We start from the raw sequence: 27,940 nt of genomic DNA on the forward strand, positions 1-27,940 counted from the left end.
ATTTTCCTTCCTGATAGTGGGCCCAGTCCCAGACCCCTGTCCCTCTCCCATTAAGAAGCAGCAAACCACAGCCAAGTTTTAATCATTTAATTAACACCTTTGAATGAAACACACACAGAGCTTTTTCATGTGTCTCACTCAGGCTTCAGGGCAGAGGGAATGGATTGTTTGTATAGACATATCAAAGACTCAAAAATTTAAAGAAATATATATATATACTTCTCTCTCTAACAGTTTTATGGAAATTAAAAATCAGAGGCTTTTGGTCTCTCCATTTGCACTAGGTCAAGCTCATTTACCCCAGAGGACAAAGAAGGGTTGCCTCTTCTAGATCCTCCCTTCTCCTTTGTACTCTGTCCCACCCAGTGGGGAAACAAGCTCAGAAGATTCTAGCTGAGGATAAGGAGCTCAAGTAACATTGAGAGAGGAGAGCAAGAAACACAGAAGCTGGGCTCCCTCCCACCTCCAGCAGCTCTGGGTTGCCGCCAGAGCCTGGTCTCGTGGAGGCGTTGGCCTGGTCTTGGTTCCCAGGGCATTGGGTCAGGAGCTCTGAGCAGAGCAGTGCATACTGACTATCCTCTTTCCCCAGCTCACTGGGCAGGTGCAATGGGTACCCAGTAGCTGCTCTCCCTCACCCATGGGGCAAGGGAACAACCGTGGTTGACAGCTACAGGGAGAAGACAGTAGTGAGGGCGGGCCAGAGGAACCTGGGCTCTCGTACCACATCCCCTGTGTTCCCAGCTCTTGTTCTGGGAGGGGTTCAGTCTCTCCAGAGAAGCAGCTAAAAGTGAGGTTCCTTGCCAGGCTCAAGCCCAAGTCACTGTTGAGGAAAGAGGATCAGGACAGAAGGGGTGGCCCAGGTGGGAGCCACACGACTGGAGGGAAGCGCCGGGGCCGGTGGGGAAGCCAGCTTACCTAGAGAGGTGGCACAGGCTGAAAAGAGGCCATTAAAATTCCTAGAGGAGAGCTCAGTAGCAGAGGCTGACGGCCAGGGGGCAATCACCCAGCCTGCTCCCTAGGAGCACGGAACCCCCCGTTCATTGACTAGGGAAGAGTCTGCAATAGAATGCACCTTTGGGTTCCCATCCTTGTCACTCAGCGCCAGCGCCCCCCCACCCCAACCCCGTGAAACCGCCTGGGCTAAAAGGCAGCTGCAGAAAGAACATGCACCGAGTAAAAAGAAAGGTCACAGAATGTAATCTGTAGGGCCAGGTCCGGGCCCACTGCCCAAACAAGCGCTCCCCCCGGCCAGACCCCTCCACCCACCTCCTCAGGACTTCCTGCCCAGCTGAAAGGGACACAGCTTTGCCACAGCCCATGGGCTCCTGCCTCGGAAGTGTAGCGCCTGCCCACCCCAACCTGACCCAGTGAGACAGGGGGCGGATGCTTGGCATCACCAAGTGCCCACTGAGATGTCTCCCTATTCCGTTCTCCCACTCTCTGAAGACAGAGGGCCTGTGGACCTCCCGTCCGGTTCCTCTCCCCCACCCCCACCCCCATTTAGGCCCTGGCGGTCCCCCACTTCTTGTCCCCGGCATGGAGCACCTGGCAGAACTAGAAGGCAAGAAGGGTGGTTGGTGCTAAGTTGAGGCACAGGAGGGCTAACCCCTGCTGCAGCCTTTGTGCTTTGGAATTCCACAGCCCCGCTCCTGCCTCCAGCCTGGAGAAACCTGTGGGAATAGTGACTCGCCCACCTCCAAGAACTAAGAAATGGGCAAACCGGATCAGAGGGAGGGGTCAGATTGGTCCCAGCTATGGGCTGGCTAAACGGGGACTGATGCTGCCGCCATGTAAACAGGCCCTTGGAATGTGGCTTCGTGGGCCCTGGAGGATGGACATGCAGCTGCTTTTCAAAAGTGCGTTGATTCGGGACTACCGTATGTGCATGATTTGGACATGGGGGGGAAAGGAAAGAAACTCAAATGAGATGCTCTGCTCCCAACTGTGCGGCCTCGATGCCAGCAGGGGGCGCAGCCACCCGTTCCCACCAGCTACCTCCTCCGAGATGAGGCCAAGGCCAAGGCCAAGACAAGCGGCCAGAGGGGAATCCATTCAGGGGGAAAAGGCATGTGCTGGATGACTCGGAGGACAGGATCACCACCAGGCTTGCATAAATATCGAAGGCTGTGAAGGTTAAGGCTGCAGGCGTCCTCTCTACTAGGTCTGCCGTATCCTCTCGTCCTTGGAGCTGCTCAGGTCCCTGAGATTGTGTTCCTGGGATGGGTCAGCAGTGCCAGCGAGGTGCCTGGTGGTCAGACCAGCTCTTTCTGTGGGTCTGCGGTGGGGGGGGGGGGGGGGAAGGACACACTCAGCAGGGGGCCTCCCAGCTTGGTTCTGGACCGCCCCCAGCACAGCCTCTCCCCCTCAACTGACTGGCCTCGCCCACAGCACCAGCCAGATGCTTTACACACACGAAGGCAGGCACCGCCGCCCTGCGCTTTATGGTGGGGACCCAGAGGCCAGGATGAGGAGAGAAGATGGCAAACTTGAGGTGGAACTCAGTAGGTCTGACTTCAAAGGCCCACACACCAGCCTCCTTCGCTAGCTTATCAAGGGTGACAGCTCACCCTTCCCAGGCAGCCTGACACCAGAAAAATCTGGAAGATCCAGTAACAGAAAACCGGTAGTGGGACTTCAGGCACCTCTTTCCCACCACCAGTAATGGGGGGACCCCCCCCACCACCACACACACATACACACACACCGTCCACTGTTACCTGAGCCAGGTGGGCCCAGCTTCTGCTCCTCGGGGCCCACCAGCTGCACGACGCTTCCGTTCTCCACCGGCTCCCCCTTAGTCCTGTCCTCAGCTCGAAGGAGCCCGTCGGTGGGAGGAGCAGGAAGGGACTCGACCCGAGGAAAGGTGGGGGAGGTGGATGGCAGGACCCCCACGGGGGGCTTGCGGGCCACCGGTGGGGGAGCTTTAGGTAGCTTCTTTGGGGCTTGGGATGGCCGCTGCTCCGAGATGTTCCTAAGTTCAGCCACCAGATTCCGCTGGAGGTCAGCCTGGGCCTCAGGGGACACCGGCCGCTCCAGCTGCAGCTTCTTGGTGCCCTTGGAGAAGATGAAGCTGGCCATAGAGGCAGGGGACTGGGGAGACCGTGGCTCCGCCTCGGGTGGTCCATCGGGCTGGCCACTCCCAGGGTCCTTGCTGGCAGCCAGACTGGAGGCCTTGAGTCGGACCGCAGCATGGAGCCCTGAGGCGGGGCCGGGCACTGGGCTGGCCCGCCCTGACAGGGCCCTCCGGAGCGGCTTCTGGGGGGCGGACGGCCCGGGGGCCGGGGTGGCGGCTACCGCAGGAGCGCCCACGGAGCGCAGCCGCACCATCTGCAGGAGCGAGGGCGTGACCAGGGGGGCACCAGCATCCTCCCTGGGGGCCGCGCTGCCTTGGCTGCAGCCCACTGGTTCCTTCCGAGGGACCTTGGCCAGAAGCCCTGGGACAGAAGCAGCAGGAGGTGGGCCTGGTGGAGCTGGAGGCGGCTCTGGGGAACTGAGGAGCTGGCTCTGGGAAGAGACGGTAACCGGGCAGGACGAAGCAGCCAGGGATCTGACAGGCTCTGGGGCGTCCGGAGGGCCCGCAGGCTCAGGGCCGGCCACAGAGAAGAAGGCCTCCTCAGGTGGGGGAAAGTCAGCCATGGACAGGTCGTGCTCCTCAGGTGCAGGAGGCGGGGGTGGGGGCCAGCTGGGGTCTTGGAGGGGCTCCTCAGCAGTCTCTGGGGCAGACGGGGCCTCAACCACCTCTGGCTTCTTAATGGGCGGGGGGGGAGGATGGTAAGATGGGGGTGGGGATGGGGGGGGTGACTTGTCTTTGGAGGCAACGAGAGACTCCTGTGGTGGCATCAGGGAGGTCTGCGGAGTTGGCAGAGGCTCAGGACTCACATCAGTGGCAGAGACGGGCCCAGGGACCACAGCAGGAGTAACCGGAGCAGGGGCCGCTTGGTTAGGACTCTTGGACTTGGAAGGGGGTGGGGAGAAGGGGGCAGGCACCTTGGGGTGAGGAGGTATGGCAAACCTGTCACCCAGGGTGGTCGACATCTGTGTACCAGAACGGTCTGAGGGGGCTGGGTCAGAGGATGAGGAACAGAGAGACGTGAGGGAGGAGGAGACAGAGGCCCCAGGAGACCGAAGGGAAGTGACACGCTCTGGTTTAGGGGGTTGGGCCTTGCCCGGGGAAGCGGGGGCCCCTGTGAGACCCTTGGGAGGGAGGGTAGGGGTACCACTTTGGCTCGAGTACCCACTGGAGGGTGAGAGCGTCCGTTCTGGGGAGCGTGGGGGACGCCGGGAGCCCCCTGGAGACAAGCCAGGCACCCAGGTGCCCGCTGAGCTGGAGGGACAGGGGGCTGCCCCCAGCCCTTCTGACCCACCGGTGGTGGGCGGCCGGGGCAGCTGCGGCGGCTGCTTCCGCTCAGGCTTGGGCGGCAACCCCAAGGGCCCGTCGGGGGCTGCCGAGCCCCGCTGATGGAGTGAGTAGGTCCGGCGGGGAGGCGGGGGGGGCCGCTTCAGCTTCCGCAGGGACACGCTCCGGCCCGACAACTGCCCGCTGCTCCGAATGCTGACGGTGTCCGAGGCCTCGGCCGTGCTGCCCCCGCTGGGAGAGCCCCTCCCGCTGCCCCCCTGGGGAAGGGGTGCCCCACTATGGCTAGCCACAGAGCTCTCGGGCCGACCCTCAGAGCCACCCTTGGAGGAGAGGGTGGAGCCGTCAGACACGATCGTCTCTGAGGACTGAGAGTGGCTCCACGTGTCACTGGAGGAGGAAGGCTGGCGGCTGCGGGGCCGCGGACTGGAGGCCGAGGAGAAGCGGCCCAGCGAGCGGACAGAGGCCGGGCTGGCCGAGAGCAGGCTGCGGCGGCTCAGGGTGCGCAGGCTGCAGCGGCCCAGGGCCACCACGTCCACGGTGGGTGGCAGCACAGCGTGCGGGATCAGTTTCGACAAGTAGGTGGCCTGGGGCGAGATGGACATGGCTGGGCTCAGGGGCTCTGGAGGCCCTACCCCTCCTGTCAGGCCGGGCACCGCTAAGGACATGGGCCGGATCACCGGCGGGGGCCGGGGCCCAGTGGACCGCCCAACGAGGGTGTCATCCCGGTAGATCCGGTCAATGTGGCGCTGCAGCATGGCCTCCGCCTCGGCACCAGCCTCGGCCTGCGCCTCCAGCGCCTGCAGGGACACCCGGGCGCCGGTCCCCGAGGCCGGGCCCGCTGGGCGGCCGTCCACCGTGGGGATGCGCACCGCATCCCGAGGACCAGGGGGCCGAGGGGTACCTGGTGCCTCACGCTCGTGCCGCAGGCCTGCAAGGGACAGGGAGGACATGGGAGTCAGCAGAGGGGGCGGCCGGGGCTCCCCCCGCCGCCCCCCCGCCCCCCCCGCCCTCCTACTGTGCGGCTCACCGAGCTCCTTCTGCACGTGCTGCGGCAGTCCCAGCACTGTGCTCCGCCTCTCGCGCCGCCGCCGCCCTGACTTCCCAGACGATTTGGAAAATGAGTCATGGGGTCGGAAGGTAGAGCCTGGGGGCCAGTCCAGGGGAGAGAAACTGTTAGATCAGGTCTCGGGGCACATTTTGCAGAGCACTGCTTTCGTAGAATAACTAATAAGAGCTCTGCAAAAAAAGATTTCCATAATCAAGTAGGCGTGGGCAAAGCTAGGTTAAACAAAGCTAGACACTTCTTTTCGGTACGACTTCTGGAAGGCTTTACTAGGCCGAGGATAATTTCCATTTAGTGAACAATTATTATGTGTTAGTCAGCATGCTAAACACTTGGCATTCATTCCGATAATGTAAGTACTCTTATCCTCATTTTCATAGCACATCAAACGGAAGATTGGAGTGGCTGAGGGTTGGCCCAAGGTCACACAGCTGGGAAGGAGCAACACCAGGCTCAAAACCAGGTTTCCTGACTCCTAACTGTCCTGCTTTGCAGTTGGGTGTGTATCACGAGTCTCCAAGAAGACACAGCATACTGTGTTTCCTGAATTCACTGACTCACAGAGCTTGGGGAGGTGCTACATTAGGAGGAAAAGGGGAAAGTTGCAGGGGCTGGGACCCCAGATAGTGCCCACCACCCCTGTGCCCCGTCCAAGAATCCGGGCTGGTGAGCAGACACCTTTGCGCTGGATCATCTCTGAGCGGATAGAGAGAGCATCCTCTGCTGTAGAGCTCTCAGCCGTGTAGGATGTGGTCTGGCTGCAGAAGGAGATGCTATCTTCATCCGGCCCCATCCGGGAAGACTGTTGGAGAAAGAAGGAGATGAGGCCCTGGCCTCAGGCCACCCCAGAAGCCTACGTGGGCCTCTTGCTGTTGCCTCTTCAGGGCTCCCCTGTGGAGCTTTGGACTCTGATTCTCCCTTGCTTCACCTAGCACTGAGCAGACCTCAGCTGGACTAGCCCTTAGGGGTCATCTAGTCTACCCCTTCGTGATACAAGAAGGAAACTGAGATCCAGAAGGGTTCAAAGACATACTTCCCAGAGATTAAGCAGGGAGGGAAAATCAGAGTCAGCACTGAGCTGGGGGCAGGGCTCACCTGGATGCTCTGGGTGTCTCCATGGTCCCAGCCACCCTTATTCAGTTTCTGTTTTTCTGGAAGACACCAGAAAGGTGCGTTGGGCTAGGCCCCTGACCTTGGAAGCCAAGAGTAGTCCTGGAGGGGAGAAAGTTACCTTGGTGCTGTAGGGAACGGAGCCCCTCCTGGGCCTGTGTGTGCAGCTCTTCCAGGTGAGGCGGCCGCCCACTGGGGAAGAAGACATTGTCCTGGTGCTCATCCACTACGGACCCTGGCCCCTGGCCAGGCCCCACACTTAGACGTTTGTCACTCTCAGCCTTGGCAGAGCCTAGTGGAATGGAGGAGGAACAGAAGTGAGGCCTGAGAGCATGTGGGTCCTGGGGATGCACAGGCCCCACACAACAGCACCCACAGTCCCAACACTGCACACAGCCCCCGGACATACATGCAACGCCTACTTCCCCCAATCTGTACACACAACTCACAGTCCTGTGTTATACACTCAATACCCATGGCCCCCATGTACATGGACAAACTCTACCCAAGCGTGCTTATATCTGAGTACCCACCCCACACAAAGGACCCCATACAGGTCACCATACGCAGGCACACAAGCCCACCATACAGGCACACAAGACCCACAGGCCTCAGTCTATATACACACCCACAGACTCCAGGACGTACACAAACGGCACCCAAGTATAAACACCTCGGAAACCAGCATCAAACACAGGGGCCCCCAGAGAACATACCCAGCCCCCACAACATCCACGGTCCCCATTCTGTACATATACAAACAGTACCCAAATATACATACAACTGTGCATCCACACGTCACTCAGGGCCCGACACAAAGCACCCCAATATACACACAGCCCATAGCGAATACATTTCTCTTGTCTCTACACCCCAAGCTCCACTTTAGGGAAAACCAACCACCCCTTTCACACACCCCCTTGGCCCAGGCCCAGGAAGACACCGTGGGACACTAGGGAGGGCTGTGGGCTAGCAGGGGTCCTAACCAGAATTCCCATGAAGTCCTGGGAGGAGGGACAAACCAGGGACATGGCCTCTGTGTCCCCTACTCACCCATGTGGCTGTCCCTTAGTGGAAGGATGGGCAGGGGAGGGGAGAAGGCGGCCCTGGGGGCCCTCCACCCCCAGACAAGGCAGCCCCAACCTCTCTTGGGAGAACAGTCCCAGGCATCCCCCTCTCCTGGAGGCCCCAGCCCCCGGTGCAGAGGAGCCAGGGATCCATTACAAAGGATCCTGTTACAGGCCCCGCCCATGGGGAAGCTGGTCATCTAATCCTGGGAATGAGGGGCTGTGTCAGCACTTTGCAGCCCCAGCCCCCCTTTAAATGGAACCCACAACATAAGCAAAAGCACTGGGAGGATCATGTGACCTTGGCAGCACCTTGTAGAGGGGCAGGAACAAAACAAGCCCTTTAAAGGGCCACGCCCCACAATCAGGGGCTTCAGCTCAGACGCCTGCCCATTCCTACCTCCTCAGCCCATTCTTCAGCTCCTGCCCAGGGAACCTGGAGGAACCCTACAGGGTTCCTAGGTCTCCCAACAACCCAACCCATGGAGTCTCGCCTAATCCCTGAATTTTACAAGTTGGGGAAACAGGATTGAAAAGGAAAGGCCTTGCCTAAGGTCATCCAGCAAATCAGAGTCAGTGCCAGGACTAAGCTCCAGATTCCCACAGGGGACTCCTGAATCACACTCAAAGCGAGGATCCCCTCCCACCCCCCAAAAGTCCAATAAACTCTGGCCCCCATGTCTTAATCCAGGCCTAAAAGCCCAGTTCCTAGAAGCAGAAAGCGGGCAGAGACCCCTCCCTCCAAAACTTCTCCACCGTCCTGCCCTCCGCCTCTAAACAGCATTTCGATGATCATGCCCCAAATTCCAGCGGGGCTACTTTCCTCTCTCCTCTGCTCCCCACATCCCATCCTCCCACACATGCTGACTGACCTGGGGGTCGGAGGGGGTGCTCTGCCTCTCAGACCCGAAGCAGGAGGATGCACCCAGTACAGTGTGGGTACCTCCGGAGGAAGCAGTCTCGCCCAAGGGCTGCAGGCTTCAAGGTCAGAGACACCTGGACCCATCCTCCCAAACCCAACCAAGCAGGGCCCAGACAAAGGCAGCGGAAAAGCCACTGGACAAAAGCACAGCGGAGGACAGGGCAGTCTGGCCGCCTTACTGCTCCCCATCCCCCACCCACTACCCTTCCCCGGCCTTGATCCCCCTTTTTACAGAAGGGTCTGGCAAATGGAGGTGTCGGGGTCCCTCCTCGCCCCCTCCCCAGCCACACCCACTCACCCTTCTTCTTAAAGAGCCCGAGGAGCACCGGGAGGCGGCGGCCCAGGAACACCACCATGACTGCGGGCGCCACCTATTCCGGCCGTCCCCTATTCCGGCCTCTCCGGATCGCCGGGCGCCGCCTTCACCATAAGCCGGCACCGAGTGGTGCAGTCGCCCGCCCAGCTGCAGAGCTGACTCCAGGCGGGGAGGGGGAGGGGCTGCTCTCCAGGTCCTCCTCCCACCTGCGCCACTGATCCCGCCCCTCAAGTGGAGTGCAGAGGCAGGAACAGTCCCAGATTCTGACGGGGAAACTGAGGCCCGGAGTCTGCGGATGCTTAGCTCTGGTGGAGAGTAGGACTAGAAGGGCTGAAGATGCTCAGGGCCCCGGGGGCAGACCACTAACCCGTCCCCAAGTCCTTTTCTAAACAGTCAGGAGCCAAAGCCATGGCAGGGGTCCCAGCTGCCAGATGGTGGGTAGAAGAGCCACTAGACCACACTTGGCATGATGCCCATCCCCAAGTCCTCCTGGCTGGTGAGGGTCACTCCCTGGGGAAGGAACTCAGACATGGAACAACAGCCTGGCAGAAGCCCAGAACTGCCTGTGCTGGTAAGGCCATCGGCAAAGGCCCCTGGAGGGGTGGGAGCCAGCCCAGGACACAGGGACACCGGAAAGCCAGGGAGTTGTCCAGAGCAGAAACACAGTGGCTGCTGGGAACAACTCCGTGTGTCTGTTCAGACCCATGCTTTCCAAAGGACTTTCTTCCCACTTCGGTCAGGTGGGAAGCAGGCTTCAGAGAAGCACTGTGAACTCTCGAAGGTCACACAGCAGAGGCAGGCTTCATCGTATACCTCCTGCTCCTCCAGCCCAGGACCCTTCCCACTGGCCCCACTCTGTGACTTGGCGACTGTTGGATCAACAGGCAGAGAGAATGGAATTAGCCAAAAAAAACCTGGTCGTAGGCAAGGGCAGTAAAAATGAGGGGTAGGAGGAGGTAGCTGGAGGGAAGACAGCTCCAAGTTCAAATTCAGCTCTTGTCACACCCAAGTCATGACTTCATATGGAAACAAGACCAGTGAACTCCTCCTTACAACACTGTTGTACCCATTCATTCAATCAGCAAGTATTTATTAAGCTAGTACGGGGGCCACAGCGAATGGAGGAGAACTTTATCTTGTTCACTCTAGCGCCTAAATCAGTGCCTGTCATACCGTGAGTTCAATAAACATTTGACAAATGTATTTGACAAATACATTTGACAAATGTATTTGACAAATACATCAACAAGGTACACTAAGAATACAATTTTAGTGAACACTGAGGAGCTATGATAGGGAAGGGGGCACCTCTAGGGGGTATGAAGGGAAGTCTAAGGAAAGGCCATTGGAACCAAGACCCGCAGAAGGCGAAGGAGCGGGCCAGGGCAAGTGCTGGGCGCAGAGCCTTCTGGAATGAGACAGCAGCAAGTGTAAAGGCCTCAAGGCAGGAGTGGGGGCAGGGGGTCGGGGGGATGGGGGGAGGTGTCTCAGAACAGACAACAGGAGGCCAGTGGGGTGGGAATATGGTGAGCAAGGGAGAAAATGGCAGGAGCCAGGTCGGGTGGGGCCCCATAGGTCAGCATGGAAGGTTCATCTGGGTAATGACAGTGTTAAGAGATCCCCTTGGGCAACTCCAGAAAGAGTAGCTGGTAGCTGAGGCTGTGGAAGAGAAAGTCTGTGAAGCACTGCCCCCAAACTCACCTCAGGACACCACTCTCTCCTGCAGCACCTTTCTCCCTGAGTCGATAAGAATTCACAGTGGCTCCCACGTGGCAAACAAGGGGCTTCCCTCTGCAGCCCCTTCCCCATTTGCTGCCCTGCCTCTCAGAGACCACTCAAGCAGACGCTGAGCCCTCACTCTCTGGAGAACAAGCTTTTGTGCAGCTGGATAGGATGTAAATCCACAAATCATTTAAATCTAAACAAACAATCCTAAGAAGTAGGCACTTTTATCCCCATTTGACAGATGAGGAAATGGAGGCCAGAAAGGGCAAGCTGGGAAGGGTAAGGTGGCATTTGCCCTCAGGACAACTTGAACCCAAAAGCTATGCTCTGTCTGCTGTGCGAGCTACAAACCTGATCTCCCCTCTGAGGAAGGGCTCAGGGACCCTATCATCCCCAGAAATTCGAGGTTTCTTGGCCACATCCTCCCCTTGTCCCTCTCTTAGGCCAGACCCATCCGCCCCTTATTAGTCCCGCTCAGACACAAAGAGCAGTAGCCCCACACTTGCAGGGAGATTAATGCCAGGGGCTGGGGGAAGGCAAACAGTCTCTGCCCTCAGGGATCTTACAACAGCCCTTCGAGGCAGGTTCTCGAACATACTCTCCCGTAACTGATCCTGGACCCATGAGGCTCGGAGAGCTAGGTGACTTCCCAAGCTCTGACTGGCTCCAAAACTGAAGACTTTAATCACGCAGGACACAGTCATCCTCAGCTTCCCCCTAACCAGGGAAACTCGGGGGTGAGCTCCACGAAGGGCGTAGGGAACAGCAGCTCAAGGTCCCAGGCCCACAGCTGGCTGTCAGGGCCACAGCTGCAAATTCCCAGAGGATCCAAGGCTCTCACACTTGATAACATCTGGTTGCTCTAGCAACACCCCTCCCCCCCTCCAGCTTGGCCAGGGCCCGAGGTCTCTCTGAGCCACTCAAGGCTCAGGCCCACACACCTGTGACTTGCTTAGGGAGGGGCTCAGCAACCTGAGTCTCAGGTGGAGGGCAGGGTCCTCACAAAGAAACTGGGGCCGACAGAGTGGAAGACCTCGCCCAAGGCCACATTTAGAGTCCTTGTTCCAGGACCTTCTGCCCTGGTACAGTCCAGAGGTGCAGCCAGGGGCTGAAGCTCACCACCAGCCTCCGCCTCCCCTCCTCCCCCACCTGCCTGAGGAAGGAAGCTTCCTGGATCAGAGAAGACACCTTGCTCTTGGCCACACCCCCCACATGAAGGGCACACCAGGAAGCACACAGGCCAAGTTCGGGAGCTCAGATCTAGTCCACCAGCAGAGGTTCTGTGCACAAGGACCTCCAAAATGTCCCACTGGGCCCCCCCACCCCGACAGGTGCGTGCTCTCAGGACCACATCCACAAAGCACACCCAGGCCACCCTAATCCAGCTCCTCGTCACACACCAGCACGACTGCAGACTCACACAGGGCCCAGCCAGGTGGCTGTGCGTACACAGAGGCAGGTGCATGTACCCCCCACTCTGGGGCTTTCCTGAGCCCGGGGACAGGGAGGAAAGGGGGAGGGAGCCCCCAACCCCCAAGGCCAAGTGCACATTTGTGCTCATGCGTACACACTGTCTTGGCAACATCCTCCACGGGGTGAGGCCTCAACCTGCCCCATTCCAGAGCAAGGGGCGGGGGCGGTGGCACGCCCACAGCCAGGCAGGCCTGACTCAGGGGAGAGGAATGAGGGGGGAAGGGCACAGCTGCCCAGGTGGCCTTGCTCAGGAGCTGGAACCCTCCAGGCCTGGCCTGGGCCTGGGCCTGACCCCACTCTCCCACCACCACATTGGACCGCAGGCCAGTCCAGGAGGCAGGATTCAGAGTGTTCAGAGGTCCTGAGTCTCAACCCCTCTGTCCTGGTGGACAAACCAGGGCCCTCCAATAGGAGCAGACCCAGAACACAGGGAGATTTTATTCTCTTAGAGACAAGACAAAGGGACATGAACATCACAAAAACCTTCAGGTGAAGGTTTCTCTTTTTCTTCTGTCTCCCAGAACACCTAACAAAAACCCGAAAGCCATGTATGACTTCCCTTTTTTACAGATGAGTACAAGGAGACTCCAGGGAAAGTGACTTGCTCAAGGTCACCCAACCAGGAAGTGGCTGAGCCCACAACCAAACTTGGGTCTCACTCAACGCTTTCATGGTCCTAAGTCTGAGGAAGTTACGGGATCAGGGGGGCTGCAACCTCAGTTCCTGCTCAAAGAGGGGGGACTCTATACCCCACCTCTACAGGGGGGAAATCCCCCTCCTTCCTTCCCTCAGTGGGAGGCCCCACCCTAGAGCAGAGCTGCAGAGCTGACAGGCCGGTTCTAAGGTAAATATGGGGGGGCAGGGAGTGCCCCTGACAAGGAGAGGAGGATCCCATGCCTAAGGCGCCTGGGGGGAACCAGCAGCAGTGCAGGGAGGAATTAGCTACAATAATATTAATAAATGTCATAACGAGTTTCCGGGTCAGTATCTGCTCCTGACAATGACATAACAATCTCTTTCGGCCAGGATGTGCGTCTGACTTTCCGAGAGCCCTTTCCTTTGTCCCTTCAAGGCCCGGTTCTCCCTATTTTACAGATGGCGGGGGGCAGCCACAATGAAGTCAAGAGAGGAAAAGCCTGGGAGTCAGAAGGTCTGGATTAGAGAGGCCTTGGTCAAATGAATCAGCCTTTCTGGGCCTCAGTTTCATCTGTAAAGTAGGACTCACACCCACCTCACAGAGTGCCTGGGAAATCCGAAGCCACACACAAGCAAGTGCAAACACAAAGTGTTGGGCTCAGAGGGAGCCTCTGCCTCTCCAGGGTGGAGGGATGGGTAAAGGTCCCTCTCAGGCCTTTCCACTCACAACACCATAATAAACTTGCATTTATCGAGTGACAACCAAGTGAGAGACACACGTGGTCTCACTAAGTCCCCCTCGCCATATGGAGGCACTCCCTCAGGGTCAGTGACTAACCCAAGGTCACACAGCTAGTGACTGGCAGAGTCAGGGTGTGTGAGCCCAGCTCTGACTGGCTGTAAAATCCTGTTCTTCCCATGCCACCAGAGGCCTCTTCTCCCACCCACTTCCGGAGCTCTCTTCAAGTCCCAAGTGGCATTAAGGACCATTATTAAGGTCTGATAAGGGACACTTAACAAGAGCTCCCTCTCAGCTCGTCAGTGACCTAGCCCTAACCCTTCTGTTGGGGAGGGAAGGGAATTTCAGGGCCAGACCAGAGACCCCACAGCCCTGGGAGTCAGGAGCCTCAGGTTTGAGCTCTCCCTGCCCCTCAACTGCAGCATGATGCTGAGCCAGGCCGTGCCCTTTTCCGAGCCTCAGTGTCTTCATCTGTGAGATGGGAGGGTTGGCGAGCCGATCTCTAAAGATCCCTCAGCATGTAGGACTCTGCCCCTAGGAGGGTAGTGTTCCCCCACTTTGGGTCAGGGCCTGGGGCAGCAAGGGGGTTCACCTTATCTCAGATTCCTCAGACCAGAGAGGGCTGAGCCAGCCCCTTGTCTGGAAGCCCAGGGTTTCCACAACCAAGTGCAGACATACAGTTGGTCATAAGTCTCCTCCAGGAAAGTGGAGGAGACAGGGAGACGCTGGGGTGAGGGGTAAGAGGAGCGGGACTTTTCCCAGCTTTGGGACCTACCAAAGGCCCCTGGCACTCCAAGTACAGAGGAAGGGGGAGGGAAGAAAAGAATTCCAGGTGGTCTGACTCCACCAGGGACTCAGTACATTCCTTCAATCACTTCATCTGCAAGGGGGGCCATGTGTATAAACCTGACAGTACAATGTCTGGGAAAAAGAGGGTGGTATGGTGGATGTTCCCTGGGCTCTCAATTCACATCTTCCACCAATCCCCCAAACTGCCCAGGACCAGATGCCCAGTGGGCCTGGGGAGGGGAGGGTGGGGTTGGATTCCTGAGATCCAAGGCCAAACAATCCCAGCAGGTTACAGTATCTTTCCAGCAGTGAGAAGGCCTCTCCCTGTCCCCCCCCGCCTTACGCTTCCCTTTGTCCAAGGGCACTGATCCAATGGACCAACCGTTCCTTGAATCTCAGTTCTTCCATTTCCCACCTGCTCCCTCTCTGAGCCCTTGGGGGACTTCAATGCTTCATCCTCAATCCCTGCCCCTCTCCCACAGCACTTCCTTCACTTGTCCTCCCTACGAAGTCCAAACCCCCAGGACCTCAGGCTTTCTTTGCCCAGAGGATCTGCAGGCCCCTCAGTCATAAGAAACCCATCTATTCCTAAACTGATTAAGGGCACAGGCTTCAGAATCTGACAGGCTTGGTTTTGAATCTCAGTTCAGCTACCTCCTTGCTGAGTGGCCTTGGGCAAGTGACTTCACTTCTCTAAGCTCCAGCTTCCTCATCTGTTAAATGGAGACTATAATGGCTTCTAGCTTATAAGACTGTTGGGGGACAAATGAATTAACCAATGTAAAGGTTTAGCATAGGCCCTTATTTTTAGCTCTGAGTTATCATCTCTGTCACTGTCCCCCAGCTGAGCAGCCTCGAGCACAGAGCCTTCATAGCCCTCTCTGGCCCTTATTCCCAACATCTGATTAATCCCAGGTCCTATCACTTCTGCCACCTCCTCCGCAGTGTCTCTGCAGCTGCCACTCCTCTCCACTCCCACAGCCCCCACCCTGTCCCCAGCCCTCACCTCACCACCTCTCCCCTGGATTACTGCAATAGCCTCCAGACTGCTCTCTGGAGCTTCCACTCTCACCACCCCACCCCCCAACCTGTCCTGCCTGCACCTGCCCTTCCTGTGGCGCCATCTTCCTAACACACCACTTTCACGGGCTCCTCCCTTGCTCAAACACCTTCACTGGCTCCCTATGGCCAATAGACTCCAGCTCTCTCTGCTTGCCTTGCATTCTTTCCCTCATCTTCTCACAGATGAATCAAATGGATAAGTACTCAAACCCCAGTCCCATACCTGGGCATGTGACAGCAGAGGCCCAGTGCTGGGGAAGCCTTAGAATCCTCAGCACAAGTAAGACCAAAGGAATGGAGGTTTGCATTCACAGTGGAACTCCTTCTCTTCCCAAGCAAAGGAAGGAGCCTCAACTACATTTCTCTCCAGCCTCCACGCTCAGGTTCAACTCTATGCCTTTGCTCACGACCACTGCCCCAGAGCTGAAGTGCATTCCTGGTCCTCTCTCTCGTTTAATCAATAATTCAGGACTCACTCCAACCCTGTAGTTACTTCAAAAACCAAATTAAGACCGTCTCCCCAGTCTTCTAAAACTGACCCCAACCCAAAAGCCTTCTGAATATTCCCCAGCCCCCACACTTACTTCTGTGTTGCCTTGACATTGCTTTCTGGTTTTTTAGGACCACCTTAAAGCCTGGTTAGTCCCTGAGTTGCAGCAGGAACTTAAGAGCACACGGGCTAGTGGGCAAGACTGTAAACAGAGGCTTCTTCATCTCTCTCTCTCCCACCACAAATGGTCACAAGTCCGGACCCACAGTTGGTTCTCAGGAAACCATCAGATTAGAGTGACCACAGGAGAGCAGGCGGAGCCCCAGCCCCAGCCCCACCCCTCGGTGCAGAATCCTAGAGGAGAGACAGGTGGACACATCCAGGATTTCAGGATTGCTAGGACAGGGAGACTCCTGGAAGGTCCCGGAGTCTCTCATCAATCCACCTTCTGAGGAATCTGCAGAGAGCCTACCAGAACTTAATTAACCCTTTTTTGCTGTTATTTTGATTATGACGATTACTCTTCAAACCGCTACTGGCAAATGACCTTGCACAAGCCCACCTTCTCCAGACCTCAGTCTCTTTATCCACAAAATGGCTAGACAGAACTGTAAGGGTCCCAGAAGTCACCTAAGCTACGTGCCCCTAAATCCACCGACAGGCCCCTCTGTGGGAGCCAGGAGGTCCAGAGAAGTGAAAGCAATCTGCTCAAGGTCACCAGAGCCCATACCAGAGCCGCACTGAAAACACAGACCCCCTAATGCCCAGCCCAGGTTCTTCCTGTCACCCCCTATGTGGAGGGATGAGATCATCAGGCTCATTTCAGAACCTCTAGGAATGTGGGCCACCCTAGGAAGACATGGGTGGATTCCCTCACCACAGCAGAAGGAACCCCACCCCACCATCTCCAGAATCCTTTCACTCCCAAAAATCAGAAGGAACACCTGCCTCTGTTGAGGACCCCTTATCTTCCTCAGGGGAAGGGGTAGATTCACCAGGTAAGGGAACTAGCCACCCTCCACAGCCCCTCCTCCAGAACCCCTTGGACTCTGGGGGATACCCTGAACTGTCGCACCTCCTGGGGAAAACCAGGAATCCCATTTCCCAGCCGTAGGGTTGGAAGCCTTTTCTCCATTCTCCCCCTCTACCCACCCCCCACTTGGGAGGCAGGAATGTGACCCGCGGAGGGATCCCGCAGCACGCCGGAAAGGGCTGCGTTCCAGCTCGGTGGCTGCACTGAAAGGGGGGACATGCGGCAGCGACCACGGGGACCGCCGGTGGGGGGAAGGGGGACGAGAGGCAGCGGCGACGCAGGTGGGGGCGGGGAGGGAGCCCAGAGAACCAGTCCGACTCCTGATCACGCCAGATGGAGGCGGCCCCGAGTCTCCAGCCCCTGGTTTCCTGCTTCTCCCCTGCACCTTTGTCTCCCCTCCCTCCTGCAAACTTTCAGCCTGTTGGGGGCTAACAAGTGTGTGTGTGTGTGTGTGTGTGTGTGTGTGTGTGTGTGTGCAAGCGCCTTAGGCTCTGTCTTTGAGCCTGTTGGGGGCTAAGAAGTGTGTGAGTGTGTGTGTGTGTGCACAAGCGCCTTAGGCTCTGTCTTTGAGCCCGAGTGTGGGAGTCTGGTTGGTTGTGCAGTTCTGAACCCGTGTGTACATCTATGTGCCTAAGCCGCTAGGCAACTGTACCTACATGACTGATGTGTGTGTGCGACTGTGTGAATCTGCGCGTGTGGCATAATTCGCGTGGCAGTATAAACCGTACACCTAGGTATGTGTACCTGTGTCTCGGGGTCTGTGCGTCCTACAGCGATGCTGTGGGTGTGAATGTGTATGTGTCTGCATGTCCGTACATTTGAGTGGGTGTTGTGACTGTGAAAATTGTGAACATGTACGTGTGCCCGCCCGTGGGTATTCGTATGTACGTGTGCCTCTTTGCGCATGTGAGGGGTGGGGTCTGTGCGGGGGATTCCCGGCCCCCCACGCTCACACCCACCAAGCCCCGGGAGGGGGCAGCAGCGGTGGCGGCGGCTGCGGCAGGGAGACCCTCCTCCCCGCCTGCCCCGCCCCCACCCCCGGCCCCTACCTGCCGGCCGCTTCGCCGACCGCCCGAACCGCCAGAAGCTGCGGGCCCGGGGGCCGCTGGGGGCCTTCCTCTTGTGGTGTGAGTTGCCCATGGCGGGCGCGGGAGCCGGCGCGGAAACCCTAGCGCAGCCCAACCAGCCCGGCCGCCGGGCCCGCAGCCCCGGGAGGGAGGCAGAGAGACGCGCGGGCGGCCACCGCAGGCGCCCCCAGCCCCAGCTCAGCCACGCCCCCGGGCTCTGCGGCCAATGGCCGGGCCGGGGGCGGGGACGGTGGAGGGGCGGGGCCTCGCGCGCGTCCCGTAGGCTCCGCCCCTCCCCGGACCTGGGAGACCAGCTGAGCCACCCCACCCAGAGCGCTCGCGAAAGGCCGGCGTGTCCAGGTGGGGCCGGCTGGTGGCCCGCTCTCCCGGCCCAGGGGCCGCCTCTCTGAGGACTGCAGTGGAGCCCGGAGAACTCGGAGCAGGGCCCCAGACAGGCGGAGTCCGGAGCCCGGCTGTGCTAGGGCCCACCAGCCTCCACCCCGTGAGTGTCACGTGTCTGTGTGTGTATCTCCTGTCTCTGTGCCTGTGTGTACAAATGTATCGATCTGACTGTATTTCTGTGGTAGTCGTGTTCAAAATAACAGCACCCTTTTATATAGCTTTTACTATGTGCCAGGTGCTCTGATAACTGCTTTCATGCCGCAAAACAATTCTATAAGGTAGGTACTTTTATCATCCCCATTTTACAGATGGGGAAACTGAGGTTCCGTGAAGTCACCTGACTAGCCCAAAGTCAAACAGCAGTAAGCTGCAGAACTAGGACTCAAACCCAGACTGACTCCGATACCCACTGACCATGCTACTACCCCTCCAGTTTATCTGTGCCTGTGCATGTTAACTGGGCATTGGTAATTCTATGCTTCAATGTGGCTGTGTAGTTGTGTACCTGTGTATAGGTCTGTGACCCTGAACACTTGGATGCCTCTGTGTAATCATCTGTGTGTGAGACTGTGCCTATATCCATATGGAGTCTGTTTTCAAATGTCTGGATGTGTGCTTTTGTGCGTCTGCCTATGTAATTGTGACTGGCTCTGTCACGCTGTGTCTGAGTGTAAGGAATGGAGTGTGGAGGTAAACGTATGTGAAGCCGCCCATGGCTGTGTGCCCCTCACTCACCCCCCGTCGTACAAGTCTTTTGTTTTTCAAACCTAGGCCAGGCTTCACCTCTTCCAGAAATCTTCCAGGCTGCCAGGCTGTCCTCACCTCTATGTCCTCACAAGTGCCCTTGTGCCCAGGGCCCAGCAGCCTGGGCAGGGGCTCTCCTTTACCATTGCTCTACCCTGTCTCTCCAACTAGGGGCAGCATGGTGTAGCAGAGACACCGCTGGGCTGGGAGTCCAGAGCCCTCAGTGCTAATCCTTTCTGCCACCTGAGCATGAGCAGACCCCTCCACTACACTGTGCTGCTTCTTATGCCCAGTGGCTCCAGGGCACCCCGTGCCTCCCTGCAAAATGGGAGAGTCAGAGCTGATCCCTACCCTCCTTGAGGCGCATACCTTGCTAAGAGTTTGAGGTGAACAACAATGCAGTCCCTGAGGGGTTATATTTTATTCATCCATCCAGAAAACACTTGTCAGACATACACTATATATACCAAGCTGTGTGTACCAGGCTCCTGCTTTGCACAGAGAAGAGAGTCCTAGTGTCAAAGCTGGAGGAGACCTCAGAGTATCTGCTAGCCCAGTTCCCTCAATTTACAGGTGGGGCCCATAAAGGGGAAAGGTGGTGTGAAGGAGCAGAGAGGACACTCAAGGATAACATCCAGATCCCCTGGCATGAGTTGAGCAACGGCAGGTATGCAAAGAGCTTGAAGGGACGTCTGGAGGGTAGCAGGTGCCTTGGCCTTTGCAAGAGGCCTGGCAGCAACTGCCCTGCCCCCAGTTCAACCTCATCTCCCACCACAGCCCTGCTGCTTGCCACCACCCCGCCCTCCCACTACACACCTCCAGGTCTTCCCACGTGCTTCTTCCTCCTCCACTTTTGCCTGGAGGATTCCTCGTTCTCCTCAGTACCCTGCCCGACAGTCTGTTCCTCCAGGGAGTCCTCCCTGCACCCGTCCTCCCCCAGCTCAGCCCTCTGTGCTCCCACCGGCACTAGTGCTGCCCTCTGATAGAACCGATCACACCCCAGGGCCCGCCAGCAGCCTGTGTAACACCGTCCCAACACTTGTCTCGAGACAACAGTTCCTTTTGGTATCTCCCTTTCCAACCAGAAAACAAGCTCCCCAGGACAGTGATCGCCTCCCTCCCCTCAGTACGCCCAAGCGCAGCATGGCGATGGGCACCCAGCAGGCGCGCTGTGGGTGTTGAACGGGAGCTGATGGAAGCAGAGACGGTGGGCTTGCCCGCTGACGGAGGTGGTGACGCCGCTGCCTACGTACTGGGAGAGGGGAAGCGGTGCGGGCGGGAGAGTCCCAGTCTCACCTTCTTTCACTACAGAGGCTGTGCTGGCTCCAGGATCCTAGAGGAAGAGTGTTGCCCCCAGCCAAGAGCATAAGGGCGCCTGGGGTAGGACCGTGGGAAGGAGCTGGTATGGAAGACCAGAACTCCTGGAAACCACAACATCGGGCCTGAGTGCCTCGTGACTCTCTGGAACGGCGCGGTGAAGACCTCGCCTAGCTAGAGGCTTGGAGGAGAGGGGTGTCCTAAGCAGACAGGAGGCCCGACCTGGAGCAGACCCCAGCAGCAGCCTCCGGGGAATTATGCACTTTGCCAGAAGATTTGGGGTTTAAACCCTTTGCAAGCTGAGCTGTCTCGGTCTCCCCTCCGTGCCAGTCACAGGCCTGGGCACCCTGTGAGTAGAGCTGACAACCTTTGATGAACCGGCCCCTGAGGGCAGGAGACACAAAAGCAGACAGTGGAGTATAATAATGGGAGAGATGGAAAACGATTTCACCCGTCCTGCCCCAGGGAGCTGCTGCCACCTCCTTTTCCCCCAAGTTGGCCCGAGTGGGGTCTGCCGGGTCTGCGGACGTGCAGCCGGAAGGTGGAAGTGTGGATACCTGCTCTCCCCACCCCACCCCCCCCCACCACTTTCACTGTGGCCCAAACAATATACAATGCCTCCTCTGATTAGTTTTCATCCGCATGTGACAGGCCAGGAGCAGCTGAGACAGCTTTGAGGGCCGGGGAGAGGGGGATTTCCGGGGGACAGCTGGGTGAGGGGAGGCTCTCCGTCTCCCCTCTTCTGACAAGAGGGGGGATTTTTCTGGCCGCAGGATTTAGCCACCCCAGTTCAGCAACCCTTGCTGGCAGCCCTGCTTCAGGGGCAGGAGAGGGACAGAACAGTGGGGGGAGGGCCCATCCTAGCCTGAAGGGGATTTCCAGAACGCTGGGACGTGGGCCATGGGTGGGGATTTGAGGCCTCCGCGAGGAGGGAGGTGGAGAGGCAGCTGGAACGAGCCCCTGAAGGTGTTGGAGGTAAGGGAGGGGATGGAGGCCTTCTTGGCCTCAGCTTCGCGCTCATCTCATCCCACTCCTGGTAGGGGCACCTCTCTGGGACGGCATTTTCCATTTGAAGTCTGAACAAAGGAGTAGGGAAGCTGAGGTCAGCCTGGTGGGTGAGGGCTCCTAGTCCACCTCTAGTGCTGGCCGGCTGGATGACCTTGAGCGAGACACTTCGTCCTCTGGGCCTCAGCCGCCTGTCTGTACGTGCCATGAGGGCAGCCTGTGGCAGCTCAGGCCGTCGACGCTGAGCATCTGGAATTGGCAGATGCCCAAGCTCTGGGGCCCATATCGGATCACCCACCTATTACCCAAAGCCACTTTGTGCCAGGCCCTGTGCTGGGCAGGGCAGAGGGAAAGGACCATCAACCCAGCTCCTGCCCTCAGGCTGTTCAAAACAGTGAGGGATGGCGATTCCTATACCCACAGAACCCAGACAGCCAGTTGGCCCCAGCCCTTTGCAGGTGCCTTGCCCGATTCCAGCCCTGCAAATCCCTCAACCCCCCAGCTTCCCCTCATCCTTCCATTTTAGTTCACGTGTCACCTCCTCCGGGAAGGCATCCCTGATGTCACCCATGGGATCACTATGCTCCCTCCTTTGTCCCACTTCTTGACCCTTAATTACCTGTTCAGTGTCTGGTTCCTCCCTCAGATTACGAGGTTCGTGAGACTGGGACCTTGTCTCTCATTCATCCCCAGGACAATGTCTGGCACATAGTAAGTATTTAATATTAGGTAATAAGTACCTACTAAGTATTTTGATAGACATTAGTGAGGCTCCCTCTCCCATCTGGACCCAAGACAGATAACGCCCATCCCTTTACAGGGGCCTGGAGGAGGTGGACACAGAGTCCTCTATGGAAGTCACTCCCCCACTGGATGTATGCCACAGCAGAGGGAGCCCTGCCCCAATCACATCGGTCCAGGCCCCAGGCTAAGGACACTGAGATGCCCTACCCAAAAAGGTGGCCAGAAAAACAGACTGTCCAATTCCAAATCCCTTAAGCACCCCGCTCTAGTCTGGAGGCAGTAATTTCCCTGGGGGCTATCACAGAGATGATGATGCTGGCGCCGGGCCTTGAGGGATGAATAAAGGTTCAGTGGATAGAAAAGTGAAGGGAAGCACACCCTAAGTAGGGGAAGCAGTGCATGCAATGGCACAGAGTGTGGAAATACATTTTTACTGAAAAGCAAACAGAGGGGCACCTGGGTGGTGCAGCCAGTTAAGCATCTGACTCTTGATTTCAGCTCGTGGCCACGATCTCAGCGTTGTGAGATCGAGCCCTGCGTGGGCTCTATGCGGGGCATGGAGGCTGCTTAAGATTTTCTCTCTCCCTCTCCCTCTGTCCCTCCCCCCCCAAAAAAAAGAAAGAAAGAAAGGCAAACAGACACTATCCTACCCTTAGATAGGCCAAGTGTCCATTATCCAAGGTGGCTTTGGGTCCTCATTTTGCTTTAAAAGAGCTACAAAAGGGCGCCTGGGTGGCTCAGTCAGTTAAGCGACTGCCTTAGGCTCAGGTCATGATCCCGGGGTCCCAGGATAGAGCCCCGCATCAGGCTCCCTGCTCAGTGGGGAGTCTGCTTCTCCCTCTGCCCCTCACCCCGCTCGTTCTCTCTCTCTCTCTCAAATAAATAAGTAAAATCTTACAAAAAATAAAACTAAATTGAAAAATGAAAGAGCTATACAGGCCCCTTCCTCAGCAGAGAGAGATGGCATTAGTCACACGGATTCTCCCCGCCACCTTACTATAACATCTAGGCCACTGGGTCCCAATGTCTTGTCCATGACTGGCCAAAAGGCAGACTCTCCTTTCGTGAGCATAGCTCCCACCCTTGTGGCCCCAGCCCATTCTCCACCCAGAATTCTAGAACCAGGAGGGCTCTCAGAGGCCATGAAACCCCATCATTGTCAAGACAGGGCATATGTGGCCCACAGTGGGGCAGAACTCAAACTCAAGAGTCTCTCCACAACTCCACACCAAGGAGAGTTCCTCCTGAGTGAGTGGCCAGCATTGTTCAGGTTAAATCTGCTGGACCTCAGTTCTTTCAGTACTGAAGCCACCCGCACTCTGACCACCCGGTCCCCTCCCTGGCCACTGCCCACTGCCCAAGAGGAACCTTCAGGAGGGCTACATTCTCCTACAGTGGTTACTGGTTCCCCCTCTCCAGAGTCAGAAACAGACCTAGCCTCATACTGTTTGGCTTCCGGAGTGTGGCCTCGGGAGGCCGACAGAGTTTCTGTCATTGCCATGCCGTGAACATCATTTCCATGCAGGTGGGGACCTTGCCTGTCCTGTCCCAGGTATTCGCATTACCCTGAACAGTGCTGGACACGACATGATAAAGAATGTGTCTTTTTCAAATGAATGAAGCTGAGTGACCTTGATCAACTTACTTTTTACCCACTGGGCCTATTTTCTCACCTAGAAATGGTAATAACTGCCCACCTCCCAGGTTGTGGTAAGGACAAAGGAAAACATTCATGAAAATGCCCAGCCAGGGTCTGACACATAGCAGCCTTCATGTTACTTCTTCAAATTAGCCAGCACACGGGGCGCCTGGGTGGCTCAGTCGGTTGAGCACCCGATTCTTGATTTGGCTTGGGTCATGATCTTGGGGTTGTGGGATCAAGCCCCACCAATGGCTCCCCACTCAGCGCAGAGTCTGCTTGAGATTCTCTCCTCTCCCTCTTCCCCTCCACCCACTCTCTCTCTCTCTCTCTCAAATAAATCAATCAAATTAGCCAGCACCCTGCCCTCCTTCTACACTCTGCTCACCTCCTGCGGAGAGCCTCCCCTGCTTATCTACTGGGCTCCAGTCCTGGCATCTGTCCCAGATACACTTCCTCCCCACATACTTGTCTAGAGTCCAGGTGATATTTCTGGAAAATATGGGTTCTTATTTGTTTACCTTTCCTTATGCCTGAGTCTTCTGTTGGACAAGGGTTAAGAATCCACCTTCCGTGGCTTCCCCCTCAAACATCATCATCACCGCCATGGGTATCTGAGGTGTGACCAAGAGTTGAGTTCCAAACATGGATCAGCTAACGTCCAAGTCCTCAGCATCACAACTGCAGAAACCTGCTCCCATCTAGACCATTCTCCACAGTTCACAAAGCACCTGCATCTCGGTTATCTCATTTGACCCCTGAAACACCCTTATAAAGCCAGGATTTATTCTCCCTATTTTACAGATCAGGAAACTGAGGCTTAGAGGGGCTCACGATCTGCCGGTGTCACGCGGCCTGGGAGGGCCGGCAGAGTTGTCCTGTCAGCCTCTGAGCCCATTCCCACCAGACTGGGTCCTTAGAGCTCAGGTGAAGGTGATTAATAATCCCCTTGCATTTCAGTGGGGATTTCACGTTCCTCTAATTTCCGCATTCGCTCTTGTGAGATCTTACAGAGACAATCTTGGAGTCACGGACCCACCAATGCAATGTCCAGCCAGAGGGTCACCCCTGTGAGAAGGTCCCCCCTCTGCCCTGAGACAGTAATCAGTGGGGCCACAGAGAGGTTGCTGCCCAACGTCACGGGGCTTGCTAGTGACTGAGCCAGAATTTGAACTCTCATTTGCCTAACTCTCCTACTCCTCCCACTCTGTCAGCTTCCCTCACTTCTCTCTGGGCCTTTTGCCATCTGTAGAATGGGTTGGATGAGAAGATCTTTCAGCCTTACCCGCTGGTCTGTGTCCCACCCGCATGTCCTCTTCACGAAAACGGTACCGGTTTTGGAGGCAGATGGTTTGAGTGTGAACCCCAGTTTGGGCAAATGAAGCACTCACTGTCCCTAAGCCTCAATTTTTTCATCTGCAAATGGGCTCAAGTGAGCTAATGGATACAGGGCTCCTGGCACATTCAGAATAATCAATAACTATCAGATTTCCTCTCTTTTCTTTCTAAGTCTGTGCAGGGCAGGCCTGGAAGACAAGGGCTCAAAATTCTACTCCAAGCTCAGTTTTCCCAACTTACTGTAGAGAAGTCAGGTTAGGGGAGCCACGACCTGCATCTCAGAGACTGGGATGGGGGAGCTTCCGAGCAAAGGCCCCTGACCTCTCAGGAACTTTCTGTATATTCTTCCTTCCCATCTCCCCACCGTCTCCATTCTGAACATTTTCCCCAGAAAGAGTTAAGTCTTCTCTGGGCTTTCCCTTCCTGACCAGCAGTGCCAATGGAGATTAGAGAGATCGGATTTATTTCTCTTAATAAACAGAAAAGAAGTTGGGCCAGGCAGGTGACAAGGAAACAATTGGAATAATAGGAGGCTGGAGCAAAAGGGAGTAGGACTTCCTCTAGTCGGACCCGGGGCCACCCCCAGACCTGGAGATACAACAGCCAGGGGCAGGGAGGTGGTTCCTATGCACGTGGGCTCAAATCGGGCGACATGCTGCCCAGAAAGCCCAGTGCTACCAGATACCTAACACAAGGCAGGGAGAGGCCTACCCACTGACCCAATGACCCCAACCCAGGCTGTTGGAGCAGGGATGTACAGGGTCAGCTTTTCCAGCCCCTGTCTCCAGGCTGGTCTCAGAGGGGAAAAGGGTCCACTAGCCTTCTATCTCCAATCCTGACCATCTGACCAGAATCCATCCTGCTGCAATTCTGACCCATGCCCTCTTGAGATGGGGATGACTTCAGACTGAATCCCAGTGGGACAGCATTAAGACAGACTCTGCATCCAGTTGGGAGCCCTGAGAAACACCCCTCACCCAAACCCTCCCTCGGGACTTGGCCCAGCCATCCCTGCCCCAGCACCCTGACTTCTATTTGTGCCTGGGCCAAAGGCCCTCATCCAAAAGGAAGATCGGGCCGGATGCAATCACACAAGAGGCTTTTCACCCTCTTCCTGACCCCTCAAACAGTCCTTCTAATTCTCCTGCAGAGGAGGTGGTTAAAGGACACTGGGAGGGTAAACACAGTATGGGATGGGCCCGAACACACCGCCATTTCCTCACCTCTGGCCCTGCAGCTCGAGCCAGAGGAAAGGTAGACTTCGGAGCAGGGCAAGCCCCAAGGGAGCCCCACCCTCTTGCAGAGATTCATGCCCTACCCCTCAAAAGGGACACAGAAACAGAGGGGGAAATGAGAAAAGAACCAAGCAAGTGCCCAAAAGGAAAGTGACCCCAGCAGGGATGGGCCAAGTCAGCCACCCCTTCCCTCCCCTCAGGCTGCCCATCTATCAGGCCAGAGAGAGCCCAGAGACAGGGAATTGGCTGTGGTTATTTTAAGTACCCATCGCAGCTCAGGTACAGCCTCTCCATTAATGTGGGCCTCAGTTTCCCCCATCTGACATGGGCATGTTTCTACCAGGACTGGGGGAAGGAGTGATGGGGAGGGGCGCCACGGTTGGTTCTCATCGGGGAGCTCAGCACGCCAGGAGGTGGATGTTTGCCGTTTGGCCCAGGGGAATGGTGAGGGGGGCCAGGTGGGAAGAGCTAACACCGTTAAGAACCCAAAGCATGCTGTGCCCCATGCTGGGTCCTCCGTGGGGCTGAAACACCTTCTGAGTGCAGTTGACCTTCTGGACCTGGAGGAATCCCCACCAGAGACGCAAGGCCACCTGCCTCTCCCATGGGCCCCAGGCCAGAGCCGAGTGTCCGGCCCCCTGACTCAGCAGAGGGCAGAAGCTGGGTGAGCCTGGGGGAGGGGGACTGCCTCACCGTCCCGAGAGCCAGACTACCAGCACTTCCTGCTTAAGCCAGGAGATTCCTGCCCCAGCCCTAGAATGGGGTCGGGCTGAGTCTGGGAAATGCCGGGGCAGGGGCGGCGGAGAATGGGGGGTGTCGGGCTGAGCCCCGGGCTCTCCGCTCCCCCGGCCCCGGCGCCTAGGGGTTCACCCCTCCAACACGTCGCGGACCCCGGCGGAGCCACCCCGGCAGCACCCTCGGCGCCGCCCGGCGCGCAGCCCAGGTGCCCGGCCGCCTTACCTCGGCCTTTAGCCTTGGCCCTCCTGGCCTTGTCGTCCGCCTTCTTGGCCCGGGGGGCGGCCGATTCGGCTCCCTCGGCCCCCGCCGCCTTCTTCTTGCGCCGCTTGCCCCGCAGCCAGCTGAAGGCGCGGCGGAGGCCGGACGCGCCGGAGCGGGACTTCTTCCTGCGCGGGGGGCCGCCGGGACCCCCCGGCTCGTCGGCCGCAGGTGCGGCGGGGGGCTCGCGGGCCGCCATGGCGCGGCGGGCGGACCTCCGGCGGGGGATGTGGGGGGGGTCAGGCCCCCTGCGGCCGGGCACCCATGCGCGGCACGGGCGCGCGGGCAGGCGGCCGCCGCGGGGACACGCGCCGGAGAAAAGTTTGGGCGGCGGAAGCGGAGCCCGCGGGGAGCGGCCGGGCGGCGGGAGCGGCGCGGGAGGGGCGGGCCGGGCGGCGGGCGGGGCGCGGAGGCCGGCCGGGAGCCGGGGAGGGAGCGGCCGCCGGGCGGGGGCGGCGCCGCCTGCCGCCCTCCCCGCCGCCTCCGGCCGGCCGTCCGGCTCCGGGCGCTCCGGGGGCCGGGGGAGGGCGGGGTCGGGTGAGTCGCGCGGCGGCCCGGGAGACCCAGAGGGCGGGGTCGCGGGGCGGGGCGGGAGGAGCCCGTCCTGAGGTTCGGTGCCGGCGGGGGCACGAAAGGGACTTCGCTCCGCGGGAGGAGGTCCGGGGAGGGGG

The 27,940-nt window shown here is 57.9% G+C and overlaps 1 protein-coding gene and 1 long non-coding RNA gene across 5 annotated transcripts; one reads left to right on the plus strand and one right to left on the minus strand.

The window, feature by feature from the left end:
• Positions 1-72: 72 nt before the first annotated feature.
• NHSL3 (NHS like 3) lies at positions 73-27,657 on the minus strand. 4 transcript variants are annotated; one of them, XM_036065218.2, is made up of 8 exons: positions 17,832-17,934; positions 10,537-10,719; positions 6,652-6,822; positions 6,516-6,571; positions 6,099-6,222; positions 5,385-5,501; positions 2,718-5,285; positions 73-2,275 (listed from the first exon to the last, which is right to left on the minus strand). In XM_036065218.2, the coding sequence occupies exons 5-8, from the start codon at positions 6,211-6,213 to the stop codon at positions 2,253-2,255; spliced, it is 2,823 nt and encodes a 940-aa protein (XP_035921111.2). In that variant the 5' UTR covers positions 6,214-6,222; positions 6,516-6,571; positions 6,652-6,822; positions 10,537-10,719; positions 17,832-17,934; the 3' UTR covers positions 73-2,252. The 4 variants fall into 4 exon arrangements, with proteins under 4 accessions (XP_035921111.2, XP_035921107.2, XP_035921108.2 ...); XM_036065214.2 differs by lacking the exons at positions 10,537-10,719; positions 17,832-17,934 and adding an exon at positions 27,234-27,657; XM_036065215.2 differs by lacking the exon at positions 10,537-10,719 and having other exon boundaries at positions 17,832-18,048.
• Positions 18,144-23,678, plus strand: LOC118518438 (uncharacterized). The gene is made up of 3 exons (XR_004908627.2): positions 18,144-18,351; positions 19,569-19,662; positions 20,307-23,678. It is a non-coding gene; the product is annotated as an uncharacterized LOC118518438 (long non-coding RNA).
• Positions 27,658-27,940: the final 283 nt, after the last annotated feature.

The sequence above is a fragment of the Halichoerus grypus genome, chromosome 5 (genome assembly GCF_964656455.1).
Source record: "Halichoerus grypus chromosome 5, mHalGry1.hap1.1, whole genome shotgun sequence".
Taxonomy (NCBI): domain Eukaryota; kingdom Metazoa; phylum Chordata; class Mammalia; order Carnivora; family Phocidae; genus Halichoerus; species Halichoerus grypus.

What these genes read in the sequence shown, in the direction of transcription:
- NHSL3 (XM_036065214.2), bottom strand. Translation starts at nt 27,468, where the DNA reads ATGGCGGCCCGCGAGCCCCCCGCCGCACCTGCGGCCGACGAGCCGGGG. An exon ending in GGCCAAGGCTAAAGGCCGAG is followed by an intron (nt 6,823 to 27,233) that starts GTAAGGCGGCCG and finishes CCATTCCACTAG; the next exon opens with GCTCTGCCAAGGCTGAGAGT. An exon ending in CCGTTCCCTACAGCACCAAG is followed by an intron (nt 6,572 to 6,651) that starts GTAACTTTCTCC and finishes GGTGTCTTCCAG; the next exon opens with AAAAACAGAAACTGAATAAG.